Below are 17,745 nucleotides of genomic sequence, written 5' to 3'. Positions count from 1 at the left end.
CCTCTCCCAGGTGGCAAGCAGCTGATGTGGGAGGACAAACCTGTTGCCTGACTGCTGGTCCTGTGAAAGCCCAGCTCCCGGAGGGGCTCCCAGCCCTATGGGGGGCCCCAAGCCTTGCACAGCCCTTCGGTGTTACGGGAGGAGGGAAGGGGGAACGGGTGCAGGTTCAGGTGAACTGTTGTTGGGAAGAAGCATGTTTTTGCACAAAATCCCCCGGCCCCAGAGCTTTCCCGTGGGCACCGCTCTGAATCCCTGCCCTTTTACCCTACCCTGCCTCCCCAAAACAGGACTCTGGGTCTCCTGCTACCCCCCATACACCCTCTCCCTCTCCAGAGAACCCCGGACAAGTCCTGTAGGAAACTGGCACATCCAGCTCCTTCCCCCAGCACCACATCTGTCCCATGGGGGGTACGAAGAAGCAACCAGGATTGGGGGGGGCTGGTGTCTGTACCCCCACCCCAGCTTCGGTGGAGAAGCGAGCGTGGGGACAGCAGGAGGACAGCGCTCTACATAAGCTGCTGAAATCAGAGCGCCTCCTGAGGGAGCTGCAAGATGTGGGCATAGCAAAAAATAAAAATAAAAGGGAATAAGACTGGGGGGGTATGGCTCGCAGGGTGTGCCGTGTGACAAAGCCCCCCCACTGTGCACATGCCAGATCATGGGATGCTACAAAAGAGGGGCAGGGCAGGGATCAGGGTTCTTCTGTTCCATACTCCCACCATGTGGCAGGGACACAGGGAAGACCTCCCCACATTACCAAAACCCTGTGCTCAGTTTCCCCAGGCCTCATACATGCACTTTCACCCCAGCCCTGTCCCTGGTTCCAGCCTTTTCTTTTGTAAGGAAGAAATCACCGAATCTGCTTCTGTCCCCTCTTCTCATGTATTTCTCCTAGTCTACAAGCCTCCTGGACTTCCCCTGGAGCAAGAACATCTCCAGAGCATCTCCCATACTCCTTCAGAGGGTCCCTCCAGGCTTTATTTTTAGATCTGTTTGACTATTGAGGTTTTCTTACGCCAATTTGGGGCAGGGGGTTGTCATTCACCTTCAGGCTTTACATTACCGCAGAGACATGAAGCTGGCACGACCGAACCACTGCCACCACACCAAATACTGTGGTTGCTCCCATGGCTAGCCACTGCTCCAGAGCCAGAAATGACCGTCCTTGAGGATTCTGGCCACACAGCTGCAGCCCCAGGCAGATGTACAGGCACCTTCCATGGCTCCTAAGCATCCTGCAGCACCTCCCATCCCTGCCCCAGGTCTTCTGGGAGAGAAAGGGGGACACAGGTGGAAGATCCCCAAAAGAGCCCTTTGGGGGCTGCAGGCGTGACCCAAATCAACCTTGATGGTGTTGGGCAGCAGAGCGGGTCTGATCCTGACCATGTACAAACCAAAAGACTCCTAAAACTAGAGGTGACCCCATGCTGCTGCAGCTCCCTTGGGACAGCGTGGAGAGGGACTGGTGACCTCCCGCGGGGACACACCTGCCACTCGGCCTCTGCTCTCCCCAGAGGGAGAAAATTTGCTCTCAGTGGCTTTACAAGGGGTTTGTACAAGGCTGTTACAGCTGGTAATTGATGCCCAGGGCTGCTAATTGCATTCTGCCCATTTACCTAACCCGTGACTCATTCCTCAGAGCATGCAGCTGCCCCCCCAGGGACATAAATGAGGTGGGCTGGGCAGTGTGCAGGGCAGTGGGGGCGTAATGTTTGCCTTGGAGCCCTCTGCCCCGTTTCTCACCCGTGTCCAGGACTAGTTGGAGCTGGATTTTGAAAGCCTAGGGGGAGACAAGACGGATAAAAAGAGGACCTGAAGAAGGCTAGGAGCAGGCAAGGCAGTGCCGCCTAGCGCTCAGAGAGCCAGATAGTGCCAACCTGCCTCCCAACACCACCTTTCTTTGCCTCAGTTTCCCTCCTGAAGGAAGGCCCAGCAAGGTGTGTGGAAATGTCTGGTTTATTTTTTGGGGGGTAGCAGCTACCCAAAGTGGGTAAAGCTTGCACTTAACCCCCCAACCCTTTATGGCCAGGGCCATAAGGCTGGTGGTGGCTCCAATGCCAGCAGGGGCAGGAGGAGCTGTCAAGCTCTGAAACAGTGCCTAACGGGGAGTGTTTCCCCTGGGTACTCGAGCACTACTTTTTCCATGCAAAGATGCAGGCTCCAGGCTCCTTCCCCTGCAAACCCATTGCCTGGGTGGAGGGGAACTCGCTTTGGGACTTGTCTTCTCATCAGCTCAACAAGAGCACCGCTTTGTTTGCCTGCAGGGCACCCACCCTCCCGGGGCAGCTATGCTGGGATGCTTCCACTTAGGAGCTTTCAGCTGGAGCCCTGTTACACCAGTCCCCTCCATAGCTGCATTGCTCCAGGGCAGATCTGGGACTTTGCTCTACATTTAAGTGACTGCAGGTTAGAGTCTTTTCTTTTTCCTTTCCTCCCCCCTTCCCTCTCGTCCTCGTAAAAGACACAGGCAACTGGTTTAGAGCCTGAAATAACACCTCACAGGGGACCCCTGAAGTTAATCTTTGCTTGGAGCTTCAGAAGTGCATGGCAGTAGCAGTCCCCTAATTACAGGGGTGAGGAGGACACAGGAGACCTCAGCCTCTGATACTGGTGGCCCATCTTTTCCCATTGACCCCAGCCCTCTCTCTGGTCTCCTGCCCCATAAAGTCCCCCACAGCCACAGCCCCCATTTTCCTTTTGCATCTCCCAGGAGAGACCATCTACCCCCCAGACGCCTGTCCTTGTCCCCCAGGAGGACAAGTAGCTGGCTTGTCACTTCATGATAACTGGGGTATGGAGAGAGATGAAGCTCGAGGAACCTTGGCCAGGACATCAAGCGAGCTTTTCCCCGTCTTTCCTAGGGTGACCTGCCTAACATCAGCACTGCAGAGAAGGAAGGGGCTGAAAAACAGAGGGCAAGTAGAAACGGGAGGGAACTTGGTCTGTGGCATGCTCAGCCTGTCCTCTCCCCACACACCTCTTGCTGCCCTGCAAGAGCAGAGGAGCTGGGCAGATGGGCCTCAGCTGAAGGAGGAGAGAAACACCCCTGTGCATCACCCGACCCTCCCCATTAACACACGAGTCCACAGCCTGCCACCCGTTGCCGTTATGAATGGCATTTAATTCTCCTTTACACGCGGGTTGCCAATAAAATGGCCCATTAATAATTTACAAGCAATAAAAAGTACAGCTCCCATAAAACGAGGGTTGGTTGCGTCTTAGTGTCAGTGCGGCCGCGGCGGGGCGGTTGCAGACGAGCCGCGCCTCCTGCTCCACGGGGCAGGAGGTGAGGTAGAGGAGGACCCGGAGCACACGGTGCCACGGGGCAGGGAAGACGGAGGTGATGGGCAAAGGGTTTCAATGTGTACGTGTGTGAGATATGCTCCTGCACAGCCTGATCTCACACGGTTCCCCCATGCTCCCGATCTGACCACGTACCAGAGCCAAGGGCCCAAGGTGATGGGGAACAGCCCAGGAGGCATCCAGCGGAAAGGTGGAAGGAAGACTTCTCTCCAGTAAAATATGGAAAGCTCAGGCTGGTGGGTCAACACATGTTATGCCCCCAACTCTTTATGTCCTCAAGGGGACCCACAAGGCCACGTGGTGCCTTTGCTGCTGGCATCCCCCTGCAGAAGGTGGACACGCTACCTGGAGGAGCCCGAGGACAGCTCCTGGGAAAGGCTCTGCTACTCCAAGCTCAGTCATCGCCATCCTCAACCCACAGCGGGCGCGTTTGCTCCTGGAAGATGCAGCCCCGCACCACCTTGGGCAGTTCCTCGGCAGTGGCTCCAGGCGTGGGCCTCCACACGGGCCCAGGAGCAGGGAAGGGTGTGGAGAGCCCGCTCAGCACCGCGGCACACCTTCAGCACCTCCGCGTCCCGCTGGCCCGGCTTCCCCAGCAAGCTCCTGGGGAAGACATAGGGACGGACTTCACCTTCATATGGGGAGATGGGGTTGCAAAAACACCAACAAGAGCTCGCTCACATGTGCACAAAGCTGATTTTTTTTGCCCTTTTTCCCCTCACAGCAGCCAACCTCAAACTCAGCCACCTCCTCTCCTTCTGAACAGAGGCAAGGTGTTCTCCATCCTCCCGCGATGCCCTCCATCCGTACCTCACGGTCTTGTCTTACCTGAGTCCCCTGATGTTCTTCTCGGTGACCTCAATGTGGATAACAATGGGGTATATCTCACGTTTAATTAGATCCCTCACACTCTGAACTCCCAGCTCGAGCAGGCAATGTTTATTCTGGAAGGAAATTGAATAGATTTACTGATTTAAATGGAGAAGAAATAGGCCCAGCCCCTGACAGCCACATTAAATCAAACTCCATACTGTGAAATATCATTGCTTTTCCAATAGTAATTCCATTAAATGTGGGATTTACAAGCAGGGCCAGGAGGGAAGGGGAGAATTAAAGAGCAGGGTCACCCACTCCATCACAGCCAGCCCGACCCAAGAGCAACCCACCCTCTCGCCCCGCTCAGTTGTCCCATCCTTCCCTCCCACGCGAACAGGGTGCCCCATCCTGGCCCTCTCCCCCCAAACCATTCAGCACCTTCTCCATCGCCTCCCGGATCATGCGGATTTGGCCGCTCTCCTTCCACTCCTGGGGGCCACTTTTAGACAAAGAGGGCTCCTGAGCACGGGCAGCGCTGGGATGCTCTTCTGCCAGCTTCTCTGCAAGCCAAGAGGAGCAGGAGAGATGAAGAGGGAGGCATCATCCCCTCATCCCTCTTGCACATACTTTCTACCTCAGCTCCTGCTCGCTTGCTGCGGTGCTAATACTTGAGTTCAGTGTTTATGGATTCTGGAGAGCGAGTCTAATTACACATTACACGTTGGCATGGGTCTCCTGCCACTTTCTGCTCACAGAAAAAGCAAGATATAGCAGCTGAAGACCTTGCAGGGCAAGAGCAGCTCTTATGTTGTGGTACAGCAGCAGCCAAAGCCAGCTCCCAGCCCTGATTCCCCCCTTCCCCACTGTTCCAGCCCCTCCCTGATGAAGCACAGCAGAAAACGAATCATTTTATTTTGCCAGGTAAGTTTCACAAGTTTCTTTTAGGGGCAGCAAGCTCCTGTGGAAGATCATCTGGCTTGCAAGAGAAGAGCAAGAGAAAATACAGGCAATAAAGAAAAGAGAAACATCTCAGGGCTCTCAGATCACCTTCTTTCCTCACAACAGCCAAAACTAGCAGGAGAGAATTGAGTTGTTTTTGGTTTTACATCCCCTGCTGCAGTAAATGACTTCAAAGCATGTTCCTGTGCAATGTGAGGGGGACCCTGCAGAGGGCTCAGTAGGATAGGATATATGGCCAAGTCACTCAGCTAAGAAGCCCGGCGGCCAAAATTGGCAGAGCCATCCTTTTTCAGCAAAACAGATTTTTCACCACCTCCATCACCACCCCCAAAAAGCGTACCGACTCATTTTTCAGTCCTGCAGCTGGCAAAGACTGAACTGTAAACACGGGCAAGGAGAGAGATGGAAAAAGGAGGGGGGGGAAGAGGGATTTGTCCTCTGTGAAAATCCCCTCTGGGGAAAAAAGCCCTGTTCCCCAGCAGCCGACGCAGTGGTGTGTCAGCCTCACGTTGCTGGTGGAAGGAAGGGGACGGCTGGATGCTGCCTTTCCCTGGGAGGAAGGGCAGGTACGAAGTCAACCTGCAGATCCCACCTCAGGCCAGGGCTTCACCCCTGGGAAGAGCCACCCAGAGCAGCAAGACAATGCCACACCACCCTCTCAAGGAAAGAGAGAGGATCCCCATGGCCCAGAAGACCAGAAGGGAGGGCTGGCTTCCCTTATGGCCAAAGGGACAGGATACAGTTAAGGGAACATCTTGTACTTTGCCCAAAAAATGCTGACCTGTCAATGGGTATTGTATGGGAAGACTGAAAGACACCCACAGTGAGCTGCTGAAGAGACACTTCATGTCCTCTCCAAGAGCCCCGTGAGACCATGTCTCATACTTCAGGACCAAGAGCACCCATTCTTTGAATTGGGCTTGCCAAGGCCTCCAGAGAAGTGACCTTCCTTGAACAGCACCTTGCCTTCCCACCACATGGCTAAGGAGTGGCAGGAGATAAAAAGGGAAAGCAGCCCCTCATTGCTGCCTACCTGCTGGGCACACGTGGAAGTCCAGGCGAGAGGTGGGCAGGTCCAGCAGGTTCCTGATGAGCCGCGGAGCAATGCAGTTGGGTGACAGCACCACGGGGCGCGGTGTCTTCACCACCACAGGGTGCACCAGGCTGTAAGGCTTCAGGTTCCTGTCCGGGTCTGGAAGACAGGAATGTAGAAGAGAAAGCCAAAAAGGTGAAAACATGACAAGGTCCCCAGGGGTGACGGGGCAGGTGTGGGGGTAGCAGCTCACCTGAGCAAGGGTCCAGCCACAGCTGCTGAGGGGGCTGGCCTGGGCTCTTCTGTGGTTTGGATCTCACCAGGCGCAGTTGGTCCAAGGCCCGTTTCTTTAGCTGAAGAGGAAGGAAGGCAACAGAGCTGAGAGCACAGCCCAACAAAAATGTGTTAAAAAAGCTCTCCTTGATGGCTTCTCCGGCTTACATTATTTCTGTGGCTCTTCTGCTGCCCAGGCAGGTGGCTCTTCTCCTGGATCTTCAACAGCTGGTGGGCCCTGAAAAGACGAAGAGGTTTCCCTCAAGCAACTCTGAAGACCTCAGGGACTGTAGCCAGCTGTGACGTTCCCCAAAGAGACCTCCTGAAGCACAGGCTTCCTCCCAGTCTCACAAAGGCACCAAAACCCTACAGCACTGGTCCCCAACACTGGGCTTGGGCATCCTACACTATCAAGAGGCCAATCCACATGCCTTCAGGACTCCTTGGGGATGCTCACCAGAGAGAAACGGGACAGGTAGCCCAGGTACCCCTCTGCTTTCCTCCTCCCCCCGTTACCTGCTGTAGTTGGGCACCGTCCCCTTGTCCAGGTCCCGCAGGGTCAGGGGGTCAACACGGGAGCAGTACCACTCCAGCCGCCCTTTGTGCATGGTGTCCGTGACGTGGAGGATCTCCCGACACTTGACGCAGAGCGCGTAGGGGTCTGACGACTCCAGGAGGGGCAGGTTGGTGCGGACATAGAACGAGTCTCCAGAAAACTTCTTCCCTTCCTCCAGGGCTTCCCGCAGAGGCTGGTATCCTGCAGCAAGAGACGCAGGTCACCGCAGGTGGTGACACAGTAGACCACCATCACCAAAGAGATAGCCAAGTTTCCAGCACAGCTTTGAGGTTATGGGGTGGGGTGGGCGTGCAGAGGCAAACAGACAGAAGGTCTGTACCTCCATCCTGTAACTCTGAGGATGCACATGTCACACCAGACAGGGCAAGTAACCGGAGCTACGGCCAACCCCAGTGTCACACCTAGTGGCCTAGGACCAAACAGGAGAAGAGAGAGAAGAGCTGAGAGGTCAGGAAGGGAAGCAGAGATCTGATGCTGGAAGGAGATCCCAGCTGCCAGGGTCCTTACCCTGCAGGTCCAGCTGAAAGACCAGGCTCGAGGGCTCATCCCAATGCAGCAGGCTCAGGTAGGCGACCTCCCGCGTGCAGTTCTCCAGCGACAGCACCTCCTCCTTCAGCGACGGGACCCTCAGCTGGCAAGGAGCAGATGCCATTAGACCCAGGGGCTGGAAGAGCAGGCTCCCCCCCCAGCTCCTCACCCATCAGAGGCTAACCAAGAGATGGCACAGGCCCAGGGCAAGCTCTGCCTGAGAGCAAGGCATCCTCATCAGCCTCTGATTCCCTCCTCTGCCTCTGACATAGCTGCTGCCACCACCCCCTCACCCCCCTGGTTTGGATGCTGGGCTGCCTTGAAAGCAAACGCGTGTGCACAAACGTGTGCAGGAGCGGAGGCAGGGAGGCTGGTTTATTTCCAGTTACAGGTGGGATATCAATTTCAGTACTGTGGCTGTATTTCAAGTGGTGTCATTCCTGCCAAAACAAATGCCCTTCCCTCCTTCCAGGAGCTTTCTTCAGAGCAATTATTCTCTGAGAGGGTCACGGAGGCCTGCGAGATCTCGCTCCAGAATTGATTGTTTTGCAACAGGCATGCGCAGGATGCAAGAAGCAAACTGCTCTGCAATGCTACAAGGTGACAGGCAGCTCCGGGGACACACAGCCATATTGCTGTCTTAATCCTCGTGACTCCTTTTTGTTTTTCTCCTCCTGCAGCTGATGGAAGCCTTTCAGAAAGTCCCGGCACCTTTGCATGTGCAGGTATGTTTGAGTGCAGAGACCTGCGTGCCTGTTCGTGCTGCATCAAGCTCTAGGCAAGGAGCAGGATTGGGAAACGAGAGAGATGGAGGTGGACTTCAAGCTGGCCAGAAGCCAGTTTGTACCAGGGCTCGCTCCACACTCCTTGCATCCCGTCTGCACCGCAAATCCCCAGAGTGAGCCCGTTCCCAGACCCACCTCAATGAGCCGGCAGCCTTCCTTGAGCCCTGCATTCTCAACCTGTGAGCCTGGCTTGACCCACTGGACGAAAATCCCTGTCCTGTTCCCTCCAAGGATGGAGATGTCGGCTCCCAGACTCTTCTCCTGGGGCGACAGGTTGCCGGTGGGACCCATGCTCGTGAGCTGCACCACCAGTGACCTGGCAAGGAGAAACACCAGCAAATGAAGCTTGCTGCTTTTTCTAAGGACCAGATCCCCATGCCTTGTGCCCAGCTACAGCATTTTTATTATATTAAACAATACATATCATGCAGAGCTCACAGTCCATCACCAGGGCATGTGCATGGAGCTTGTAAACCCCCCATCCCGCTCCACCCCACCAGACCAAATACAAAAGCCAAGCTGGGGTCCACCAGTCCTGTCCCAGACTAGACAGATTTGTGTTCCAGGGCAACATCCCCATCCTTCCATAACATTTGGGACAGGACAGAAAAATGGGATCCTGCTAGGAAGCAAGGAATATAGCATCTTCATTTCTCTGCTCTAGTGCTAGCAGAAAAGGGCCCACAGGAGGAAGAACCTCCCAAGCATGGCCCCCCAACATCATGAAACCCCCTCCAAGCAGCAGGCCCAAGGTGCCCAGCTCAAAGGGCAGCAGTCACCTCCTGGTGACCTCCTGGCGGCTGGGGAGTGTGGACAAGCAGATCTCCGACTTCACCCTGGCGTAGGTGCTGCTGGAAGACGAGGAGAAGGCCCCAAGCGAGATGCTAGCGAAGCCACTGCCTAGGAGAGACAGCAAGAGAGAGAGGGGGCACATCACCTCTTGGAGCACTGCAGGGAGATCATGTTCTCAGGATGGCATGGAGATCAGCCACCAGCATTCAACACAGGCCACGCCAGCACCAGGAGATCCACAGCCCATCACCCAGAACCAATAACACCTCAGGGTGAAGGCATTGCTCTCTTCTCTTTCCTACTCCCCAGCTCCAAACCGAGCTCTCTACCAGCAAAGCTCTCCATAAATCAAACAGAGCAGATGGAAACAGTTACCTGCTCTGCGGGGGGACAAGCTGCACAAAGTGAAGGTGTGAGGGAGGGTCAGCTCTCCCACCCCTCTCCCCCCAGACACCACTTCTTCCTAGATAAGCCCTTTGGGGAAGGTCCCCACCCTGGTACCTGTTGCATCTTCAATGCTGCTAAAGGAGCCACAGGACAAGCTGTAGAGGAGACACAAAGGTGAGGTGAGAGGCAGCGGCTTCTCCAAAGCCTGTTTTCATCCCGTTCTCACCCCCATCCCCGCAGCTTTCCCCCAACCCTGACACAGAAGTTCCCACCCTCAGCCCCACTCCAGGTTCCCAGAGCCATCCTGCTCACCCCCCTAGAGGAGACCCAGGCTCAGGCAGCCCCCAGCAGTCACCTTTTGTAGGGCATGCACCTCTCTTCCCGCTGCCGCCGGAGGATGGAGCCGATGCAAGGAGGGAAGGGGAAGGTGGAGAGGCGGTTGATGTCCTTCTCGCTGTCAGGGGTCACCTCCTTGGGTAGAGTGAGAGAGAGACTCCTGCTTACACCAGCACCCAGCACCCTTGTCCTTATATCTCACTCTTAGCACGTCCAGGGGCACAAGCAGCCTGTGGGACTTCCCACTTTAGGGGGCTCAGGGGATGAGGGTTTGAAGATTTGAAGAATCAGAGGGAAACGGGCAAGAACCTGACCCCATTAAAAAGAGTAGGATATTTGCTACAGGGTATAAAATAGTTAGGATTGCTTCCCTGGGTTATGATTACAGAGCTTGCTGGAGAAGATAAAACCTTACACAGGGCTGCTGATTTCTAGGGTGCCCCACGGTGACCCTGCTTCAACACCTCATGCCCTTGCAGGGCTGTGGGTTCCCACTGCTCCCAACGGGAACAGCTTCCCACAGCCAAGCACTCACCATGCTCTGAATGGCAGAGTCCCCCAGCGCGTCCACGAGCCCACTCGTGAAGCCAGCAGGGTTATCCGCGAGGCTCCAGGTGCTGCTGAGGTTGGAGCAGAGGGAGTAGGAAGAGCTGCACATCTAGGAGAGAAAGGAGCCATCATCCCCTTGCGTCCCCCCGAAAAATTAGCCCTGCCTTCCTTGCTGTGCTTTCCTTTCCCACTGCCCTCACCTTGCCCAGGCTGCGGTTGCCTCTGCAGCGCTGCAGCTGCGCCTCCAGCGTGCTGTTCAGCCCTTCTGCCTGGCTCAGCTTGCTCAGGAGCTCGTCCCTCTCCTCCTCCAGGGCTCGCACGCGCTTGCGGTACTGGTCCTTCTCGATCAGGCTCTGGGAGTACTGCAGCTGCACCCCGTCCCGGCTCTGGATAGCCTGCAAGGAGCCAGGCTGAGAGTGAGACGAGAAGGCATGCACCACAAACCCCCTTCTCCCACCCTGGCACTGCTGGAGAAGACCCACAGGGGAAGGAGAGGGTACCCCGAGCAGACACAAGAGCCCTGCTCCTGCCGGCAGGTGGAGAGCATTTCACCTGGTCACGCTCCTTCTCGATCTCCTCCAGCTGCAGCAGCACGGTGTTCATCCGATGCTTGTAGAGATCGCAGTCCTTCTGCAGCGTCCGGTACTTCAGCTGCAGGTCTTCCACCTCCTGCAAGTACTGGCAGCAGCAAGCAGCGAGCGTTAGCCGCTCTCAGAAGCGACCGCACGCAGGGAAGGGGTTGGTGATGGATGCTTTTACCTTATCCCTCAGCTCCTCGGCCCACTGCAGCTCGCTCTGCAGGGAGTTGAGCTTCTGGCAGAGGTCCTGCCGGTCGTCTTGGGCTTCCTTCCAGTCATGCTCCAGGATGTCCAGCAGGATCTGCTCAGAGCCCGGCACTGGGACCTCGCCTGGAGCCTGGGAGATGAGGAGGCACCGTCATCACACTGCAGGCACCGAGGGAGCTCCACACCAGGGCAGTGCCCGGCTTGGTGGCTGAGTAATGACAGCACGACTGCCCTCATCATTTCTGTGTGGATCTACTGTGCCCTCAAAGGCACAGAGCGATGCTTGTGAGCACACCCAAGGGTCACAGAGCTGGAAAGAGGGACCCATCGCTGCCCAGACCCAGAGGTGACAGCAGCCACCTTCCCAGAGAGCCCTTCCAGTCTCAAGCCTTCTGTGATTCTGAGCCAGCTCTGCCCTGTGGGGTACCTGCAACGTGCCCTGCAGCTCCTGCAGCGATGCCATCAGCCGCTGGTTCTCAGCCCACAGCTCGGACATGGTGTCGGGGTGGCCCCGCTCCTCCGCCTCCCGCTGGGGCACCGTGGCTGCCTGCTTCCTCAGCAGGCTGCACTCCTCCTCCAGGCTGGTGACTTTGCATTTCAGCTGGTCCACCTGAGGGTTGGGGAACAAACATAGGCTGGCACACGTGCCCCGGCACCTCTGCCTCAGTGGGAGAGTGAAGCAGAGAGGAAGCTGGGCAGAAAAATGCCCTGGAGGCCAGGAAAGCAAGGGCTGGGCAACCACATGAAGGAGCTTCAGCCGGGGCAAGGTTTGCACAGCTGTGCACAAAAGCCTTTCCTCACAGGACGGAGGAGGAGGAGGATGCACATGAATCGAGTTTTTGCATAAACACTTTCAATCTCCAGCTCCTCTCTTTGCACAACAACTTTCTTGCTACCTCAGGGCATCCACAGTGCAGCTGGCCTTGACCCTGGGGAGACCAGGGGCCTCTGGTGTGCTGCCAGGGCCAGCAACTGAGACTCCCCTCAAAGGCTTCCCAGCTCCTGGAGCAGCTGAGAAACAAATTCACGGCAGAAAAACCCACTGAAGGCAATGTAGGGCAGGGGGGGTGAGCTCAAGGGAAAGTGGGCTGAGACCTCGTGGTCCACTCGGCTCCTAGAGGTGTTTCTCCACCCCACAGTCACCCGCAAGAAATTCACCTCTCTGCTCTGAGGGGGTCTGGGAGAGCTGGCACAGGCAGGCACGCCAGATAGAAAGCAGGGGAGGATCCTGGCACGGGCAGAGCGGGATGGGGAATGAGAGGCAACCACGGGGCTGCACGAGGAGCGCAGAGCAGCAGGAGGAATGCCAGGAGGCACCTAAGTAGCTGGGTTATTAATAGGTTCAAGGTACTTTGGTCCTTGCCCAGACAGGAAACAGGCGCATGTTTGCTGGAGGTGAGAGCTTGGCAGCCAGAGTGCAGTGTCACAAATCCCTTCAGGTATGCAGCGTGAGTCTCGGGAACGTCAGCAGAGGACGAGGAGGCGGTAGGGAGTGTCGGAGCGGGGGAAAAATGGGCTGACTCTCGGCCAAAGTGCCAAGGCATGCCGAGCAGCTCCACGCCGTACGTGCCCAGGGCAGAAAACACATGCAAGGGCATCTCAAGGTGCCAACAGCCGAGCTGAGCAAGGCACCACCCTACGCACGGACATCCACGTGCACCCCTCTGAGCCGTGCCACCCCGCTCAGACCCCCCGTGGCTGTGGGACCCGCTGCCCACCCCGCTAAAAAGCCACCTCCTGGCACCCTACCGCCAGCTGCAGGTCCCGGCTGCGCAGCACGGCCATGTTCTTCTCCTCGCAGAGCTGAGCGTAGCGCATGGCCATCATGTAGTTCTCGTCCTTCAGCCTCAGCAGCTCCACACTGTTGGAGTCCCACTCCTCCCGCAGCCGCTGGCATCGTTCCTGCACCTTCAGGAGCTCCTGCAGCCGCTGCTCCAGTCGGGCTTGCTCTTGCTCCATGGCTTGGTTTTTCGCCTGGAGCTGGTGCTCCTTCAGCAGGTGCTCTTTCCTCTGAGCCCTCATCTTCTTCACTTCCATCAGCAGGAACTGAGTGAGTCCCTCGGGGCCTTCTTCATCTGGAGGAGACAAAGGAGAATCAGGTCCTGATTTCCAAGACAGGGGTAACCCCAAAAAAGCAGCCCACAAATTTGTAATGCACCAAGGCCCATTACACACAATTCGGTCCCCTTGGTTTGTTACACACCCATTTGGTTCCCCTCCTGCCAGACCTTAAGCAGAGCCGTCAAGGTTCGCTGCTCTCAGGTAGCGTGAACCTGGGTTTTACGCATGCACGCGCCCATGCCCACATTGCTGGCCCTTCCCAAGCAGCCGAAGGGAGGACGGAGCACCTGGCCCTACCCAGGATCATGGAGCAGCGCTGGGCTGGCTCCCTCCCTGTGAGCCGGGTGTAGTGCTCCGGGTAGTAAAACTCCAAGGATTCCAGGAAGGCTTCGTAGCCTCGCTTCCCGCGGCGCCGAAGGATGTCCATCAGGTAGCCTGGATAAGGGATAAGGAATTAGCATGAGTTCCTTGCAAGCCAGAGAAAAAATAAATAGGCATAGTCCAGCTTCATGACAGAAAATAGCCTCTCCAATTCTACTTCTCCCCACGAAATGGATGGGCTGGAGAAGGGAATGGGGTGGGAGCACAGCCTTCACGTGTGCACACCCAGGAGGGGACACCACAGAGGAGGAGAGGGAAATCTGGCTGCAGAGCATCTCATGGACCAAAAAAGCCAGGGCAGCACTGCAGCGTGAGGGACCAGGAGGTCAGAACACCTCAAGCCTGTGAGCATCCACTGTGTGTCAAGTACGGGTTGCCCCCCACAAACCAGACCCATCTGGGTTTTCTCCCACCTGTCTGGTTGCTTTTGCAAGGGAATCGGCACGAATTCAACACCTCCTCTTCATCCTGCTCGTCTATCACGCGGCACTGGCGCAGGTACGGGGTGAGCTTGGCAGGGTTCAGGGAGCGGGTCAGCTGGTGCCGTGCGCTCTCGATCTTCTCCCAGATGGCATCTTCTTCCTCCTCCTGCTCCGAGAGGCTGCAGGCTTGGAGAGAGGCATTCTCCAGGGCTGGCAGGATAAAAGGAGAGAAAGTCTGAGTGGTGGAGGAGCACAGGGTGAAAGGTATGGGAGAATGAGTCAAGGTATGATCCTGCAAATGATTCAGTCTTGCACCCAGGACTCAGATACTTCAGAAGTCATCTTATACACAAATTGGTTCAGCAGGACCTTGATGTGTTCCCCTACCACTTCAGACACGTAGGAGGCAGAAGGCAGCAGTGCGCGAGGTAGTTAAGAGTGCATACAGTGGGAAGCCGAGGGAAGATGTCACCTTCAGCCCTGCAGCATGGAGCAGCTTGGCTCCAGGTAGCGGAGCCAAATGGGAATGTCAAAAATGTGTTTTCCATGAGTTTCCCGCACATGGGTGTGGAAGCTGGAAATACTCGGCAACAAGGCAAGCTTACTCTCAGCCAAAGCAAGATGCATCCCCCCAAGTCAATGGCCCCAAAGCCCTTACAGCAGCGGTGAGCCTGCCCCACTAAGCCCCGCAGGCTGTGATGGAGCAGGTACCCGCAAGAAGCTCCCTCCCCACCTGGGCATCAGCTCAACCAGCCCATCCATTTTCATTTGACAAAGAAAGCCCGCTTCCCCAGCCAGCACAGATCCTTTTAGCTGGCAAGATAAAGCCAACTCCTCGCCAGCGTGCTCCATCACCTCCCCTCCGGTCCTGGCACCGAGTCCAGCTTCCTACCCCAGCCACACAAACCAAACGTCCCCAGCGGCGGTGCAAAGGTTCACAGTGCATGAAAGCAGAGGGAAGAAAATCTCCCGCTCTTTTTCTCTTTCTTTCCCTTTTTTTTTTTTTTTCTCTGTGGCGAGGCTGATATCATGCTATTTCAGCCGGCCAACTCGCACAGCGAGGAGGACGGCCGAGAGAGCCGCGCTGAAGCTAATCCTCCAAGCAGAAATATGGGGTCTCGGGGTCTGCTGGATGCAGGATAACAGGAGGAGAGGACTGTCAGACACACTAAAGGTACTCAAGTGTCTGATTTCAGGCACCAAAGGGCTTAGGAGCCTAAATACTGATACAGATCTGGATCATTCCAGTTCCATTCAAAGGAAGCTGAATAGGGAAAATAATCTGCATTTCTTACAGAGTAAGAGACGAGTAGGTGGGAAGACCAAGAGCAGGTAACAGAAGCCGTGCTGTTTCGAGCCCAGCCGCCTCTTAGACCTTCAGACCAAAGCGGGGCTCGACAGGGGGCTCCGGGGGGGGGGGTCCCGAGCACGCCTGGAGGCGCTTCGGGCGGAAAGGCGAGGCGAGGAGGAGGAGGAGGAGGAGGAGAGGAATGAACTGCACAGCACAGCCACCAGGACAAACCCCCCCGGGGCAGCCTCCGAAGGGGAGGAGGGCTGCGGGGCTGAGCAGGGGGCGCAGGGGGGTGTCCCCTTACCTTCCATCCCGGCTCCGCGCCGCCGCCCGCTCCTGCAGGTGTGTCTGGAGCGGCCTCCCCACCCCGCTGCACCTTTCCTCCTCCTCCTCCTCCTCCTCCTCCTCCTTCTCCTCCTCCTCCTTCCCTCCCTCCCTCCTCCGCCCGGCTGGGAGGGCAGGCAGCCGGCTCCCCCCCTTTTCCCTTTCCCCAACCAGCCTCTCCCCCAGCCTCTCCCCCCCCCAGCCTCGTCTCCGACCTCCTCCGGCTGCTCCTCACCTGGGCGAGGCGGGCACGGGTCCTCCTCAGCCTGCGGTCCCGTCTCCTCTCCGCCGGCAGCCCCGGGGCTGGAGCTGCTCTCCGGAAGGATGTGGCTCGCCAGCAACTTCTCTTCCGAAACGCAGCCGGCTTCACCTCCCCACTGCCTGCCGGGGGAAGGGGGTGCCCGGCTCAGCTTCCCCTGGCCGGGGAGGAGAGCTCCAGATCAGAGCTGGGGTGCTCCTGTGGTTTAAGGGCTCCAGGAATTACAGCCTGGCCACCCCTGGTGCAGAGCTGGTTCTGGACGGAGCGGGTTTCGAGCAAGGGGAGAAAATAGGAGTGGTTGGAAAAAAGCTCAATTCAGGCCGAGAAGAGGTGCCACAGCCTTAATTTTGGCCCCCGGTCCCGAGCAGCGGGTGTGGGTGGAGCTGGGCGCGGAGGCACCCCCGGGGCAGAGTGGCTGAGCCGTACCCGCGGCGTGCGGGGGCCTGCACCGCCGGCCTGACCCTGCACAGGACTGCCCGGCTGGGGGAAGGTGCCAGGAACCTTCCTCGTCCCCGTTCTGAGCGGCCACAGCCGTCCAGGAGCGGGGCTGGAGCATCCCAGCAGGCACACGTGGCTCAGCCCCTGCCACGGACCCCATTGCCCAAAGCTGTGCCGCGCCACTGGGACCACGAGGGGTCTGGCAGAGGTGGAAACCACAGAAGCCGAGGTGTAAAACAAGCTCCAAGCACGAACCAGACCGCCCGCCCTAAAGGAGCTGTAGGGTTCCCACTGGACCCAAAATGAACATCTCGGATGGTTTCTCCTCCAGGGGCCGACGCGTCCCCTCCGGACCCCGCGGGGATCCTGCACCAGCTTCAGCAAAGCGGTCGTGGGGGAGGGAGGCTCTAGCAAGCCCACTTCCCCATGCTGCTGTGCTCTTAGCAAGCACAACCACCGCCTGAGACCAGCTTTGAGACTCGCTCCCAAAATTTTCCTCCACTCACCGCACGGCTTCACAGCCCTCGTGTGCAAACACCGTGCACACGCAGGTTTTTTGGCAAACGCCCGCTCTGCTTGCAAGGCACCCGTCCCAGCCGCTGCCACCCCGAGCGTATGAATTCGCTGCTGACTCATCCTCCCTGCAAGGGATCCCGACAGCTGCCTTCCTCCCCCCTTTGCCCAGCTTCCCCCCCAAAGGCAGGGCGCAGAGACCACCAGCCGGGCTCTCCAGGCAGGATGCGGCTCCATCTCCAGCCCTTACCTCCAGCTGTAAATGGGCGATCGAAAACAAGCAGGAGCAAGGCTGCCTGCAGGGAACGACTTCTGACTCAAGCCATGTCAATGTCTTCCTGCTAGTTATTCTCTTGCAAACAACCCGGGTCTAGTGAAAAGATTTCCTGAGCAGGATATTACACGGTGATGGAAGGCGAGATCTTCGCAGTCGCGATAAAAGCCCCAAACGGGCTTAGTTTCTCTCATTCACCCAGACAGGGACAAACTCAAGGCTGGTGTCAAGGAAACCTCTCCCTCCACCCTCCCTGACCCCACGGGCAGTAGCTGTGGTGCTTTGTGACTCAGAGCAAACCCAAAGCAGACACAGCACTTCCCACATCAAGCCTTAGCTGCCGCTTTTGTTCCTGGAGGGGCTCTGAGCTGGGCAGGTGCCCCGGGACCAAAAGACCACCCCTGAAGGCCAGCAGATCAGGCAGACAGCTCCTGAGCAGAAGATGTCCTGTCCCTATTTTTTTTTGCCCAGGGAACGTGGGCACAGCAGTGAAGAGCTCTCCTTCTGGGGGAGAGCCGCGGTGGTACCAGACACCCCCAGTTTGTCACAGTGCCACCACAGCCAGGTCTCACATTTCCGAATTAGCCCTATTGAGAGCAGCAGCTTCTGTGCTGATACAGCTGAATTCACACCAGGAATGTCATCGTGCGGTGTTTGG

At 57.2% G+C, this 17,745-nt stretch overlaps 1 protein-coding gene across 2 annotated transcripts; it reads right to left on the bottom strand.

Annotated features, from left to right (window-relative positions):
• Positions 1–3,095: 3,095 nt before the first annotated feature.
• CARD10 (caspase recruitment domain family member 10) lies at positions 3,096–16,736 on the bottom strand. Of its 2 annotated transcripts, none has more exons than XM_035551942.2 (21): positions 15,839–16,736; positions 13,980–14,198; positions 13,483–13,620; positions 12,874–13,199; positions 11,552–11,734; positions 11,099–11,254; positions 10,892–11,017; positions 10,540–10,734; positions 10,326–10,448; positions 9,810–9,925; positions 9,569–9,609; positions 9,055–9,175; positions 8,411–8,591; positions 7,470–7,593; positions 6,902–7,142; positions 6,554–6,623; positions 6,366–6,465; positions 6,113–6,271; positions 4,558–4,679; positions 4,132–4,247; positions 3,096–3,906 (listed from the first exon to the last, which is right to left on the bottom strand). In XM_035551942.2, exons 3-21 carry the CDS (start codon positions 13,610–13,612, stop codon positions 3,714–3,716), a joined length of 2,823 nt encoding a protein of 940 aa, XP_035407835.1. In that variant the 5' UTR covers positions 13,613–13,620; positions 13,980–14,198; positions 15,839–16,736; the 3' UTR covers positions 3,096–3,713. The 2 variants fall into 2 exon arrangements, with proteins under 2 accessions (XP_035407835.1, XP_050568976.1); XM_050713019.1 differs by lacking the exon at positions 15,839–16,736 and adding an exon at positions 15,584–15,669.
• Positions 16,737–17,745: the final 1,009 nt, after the last annotated feature.

The sequence above is a fragment of the Cygnus atratus genome, chromosome 1, assembly GCF_013377495.2.
Source record: "Cygnus atratus isolate AKBS03 ecotype Queensland, Australia chromosome 1, CAtr_DNAZoo_HiC_assembly, whole genome shotgun sequence".
NCBI classification, from domain to species: domain Eukaryota; kingdom Metazoa; phylum Chordata; class Aves; order Anseriformes; family Anatidae; genus Cygnus; species Cygnus atratus.
This window is presented reverse-complemented; position numbering and strand designations above follow the sequence as displayed.

Bases quoted from the DNA above. Each gene is read 5' to 3' on its own strand.
- CARD10 (XM_050713019.1), bottom strand. The intron at 10,735-10,891 runs GTGAAATGCTCT...GGCTCCTTGCAG, and splicing joins TCGAGAAGGAGCGTGACCAG to GCTATCCAGAGCCGGGACGG. The intron at 7,594-8,410 runs GTGGGTCTGGGA...GCTCCTTGCCAG, and splicing joins AAGGCTGCCGGCTCATTGAG to CTGAGGGTCCCGTCGCTGAA.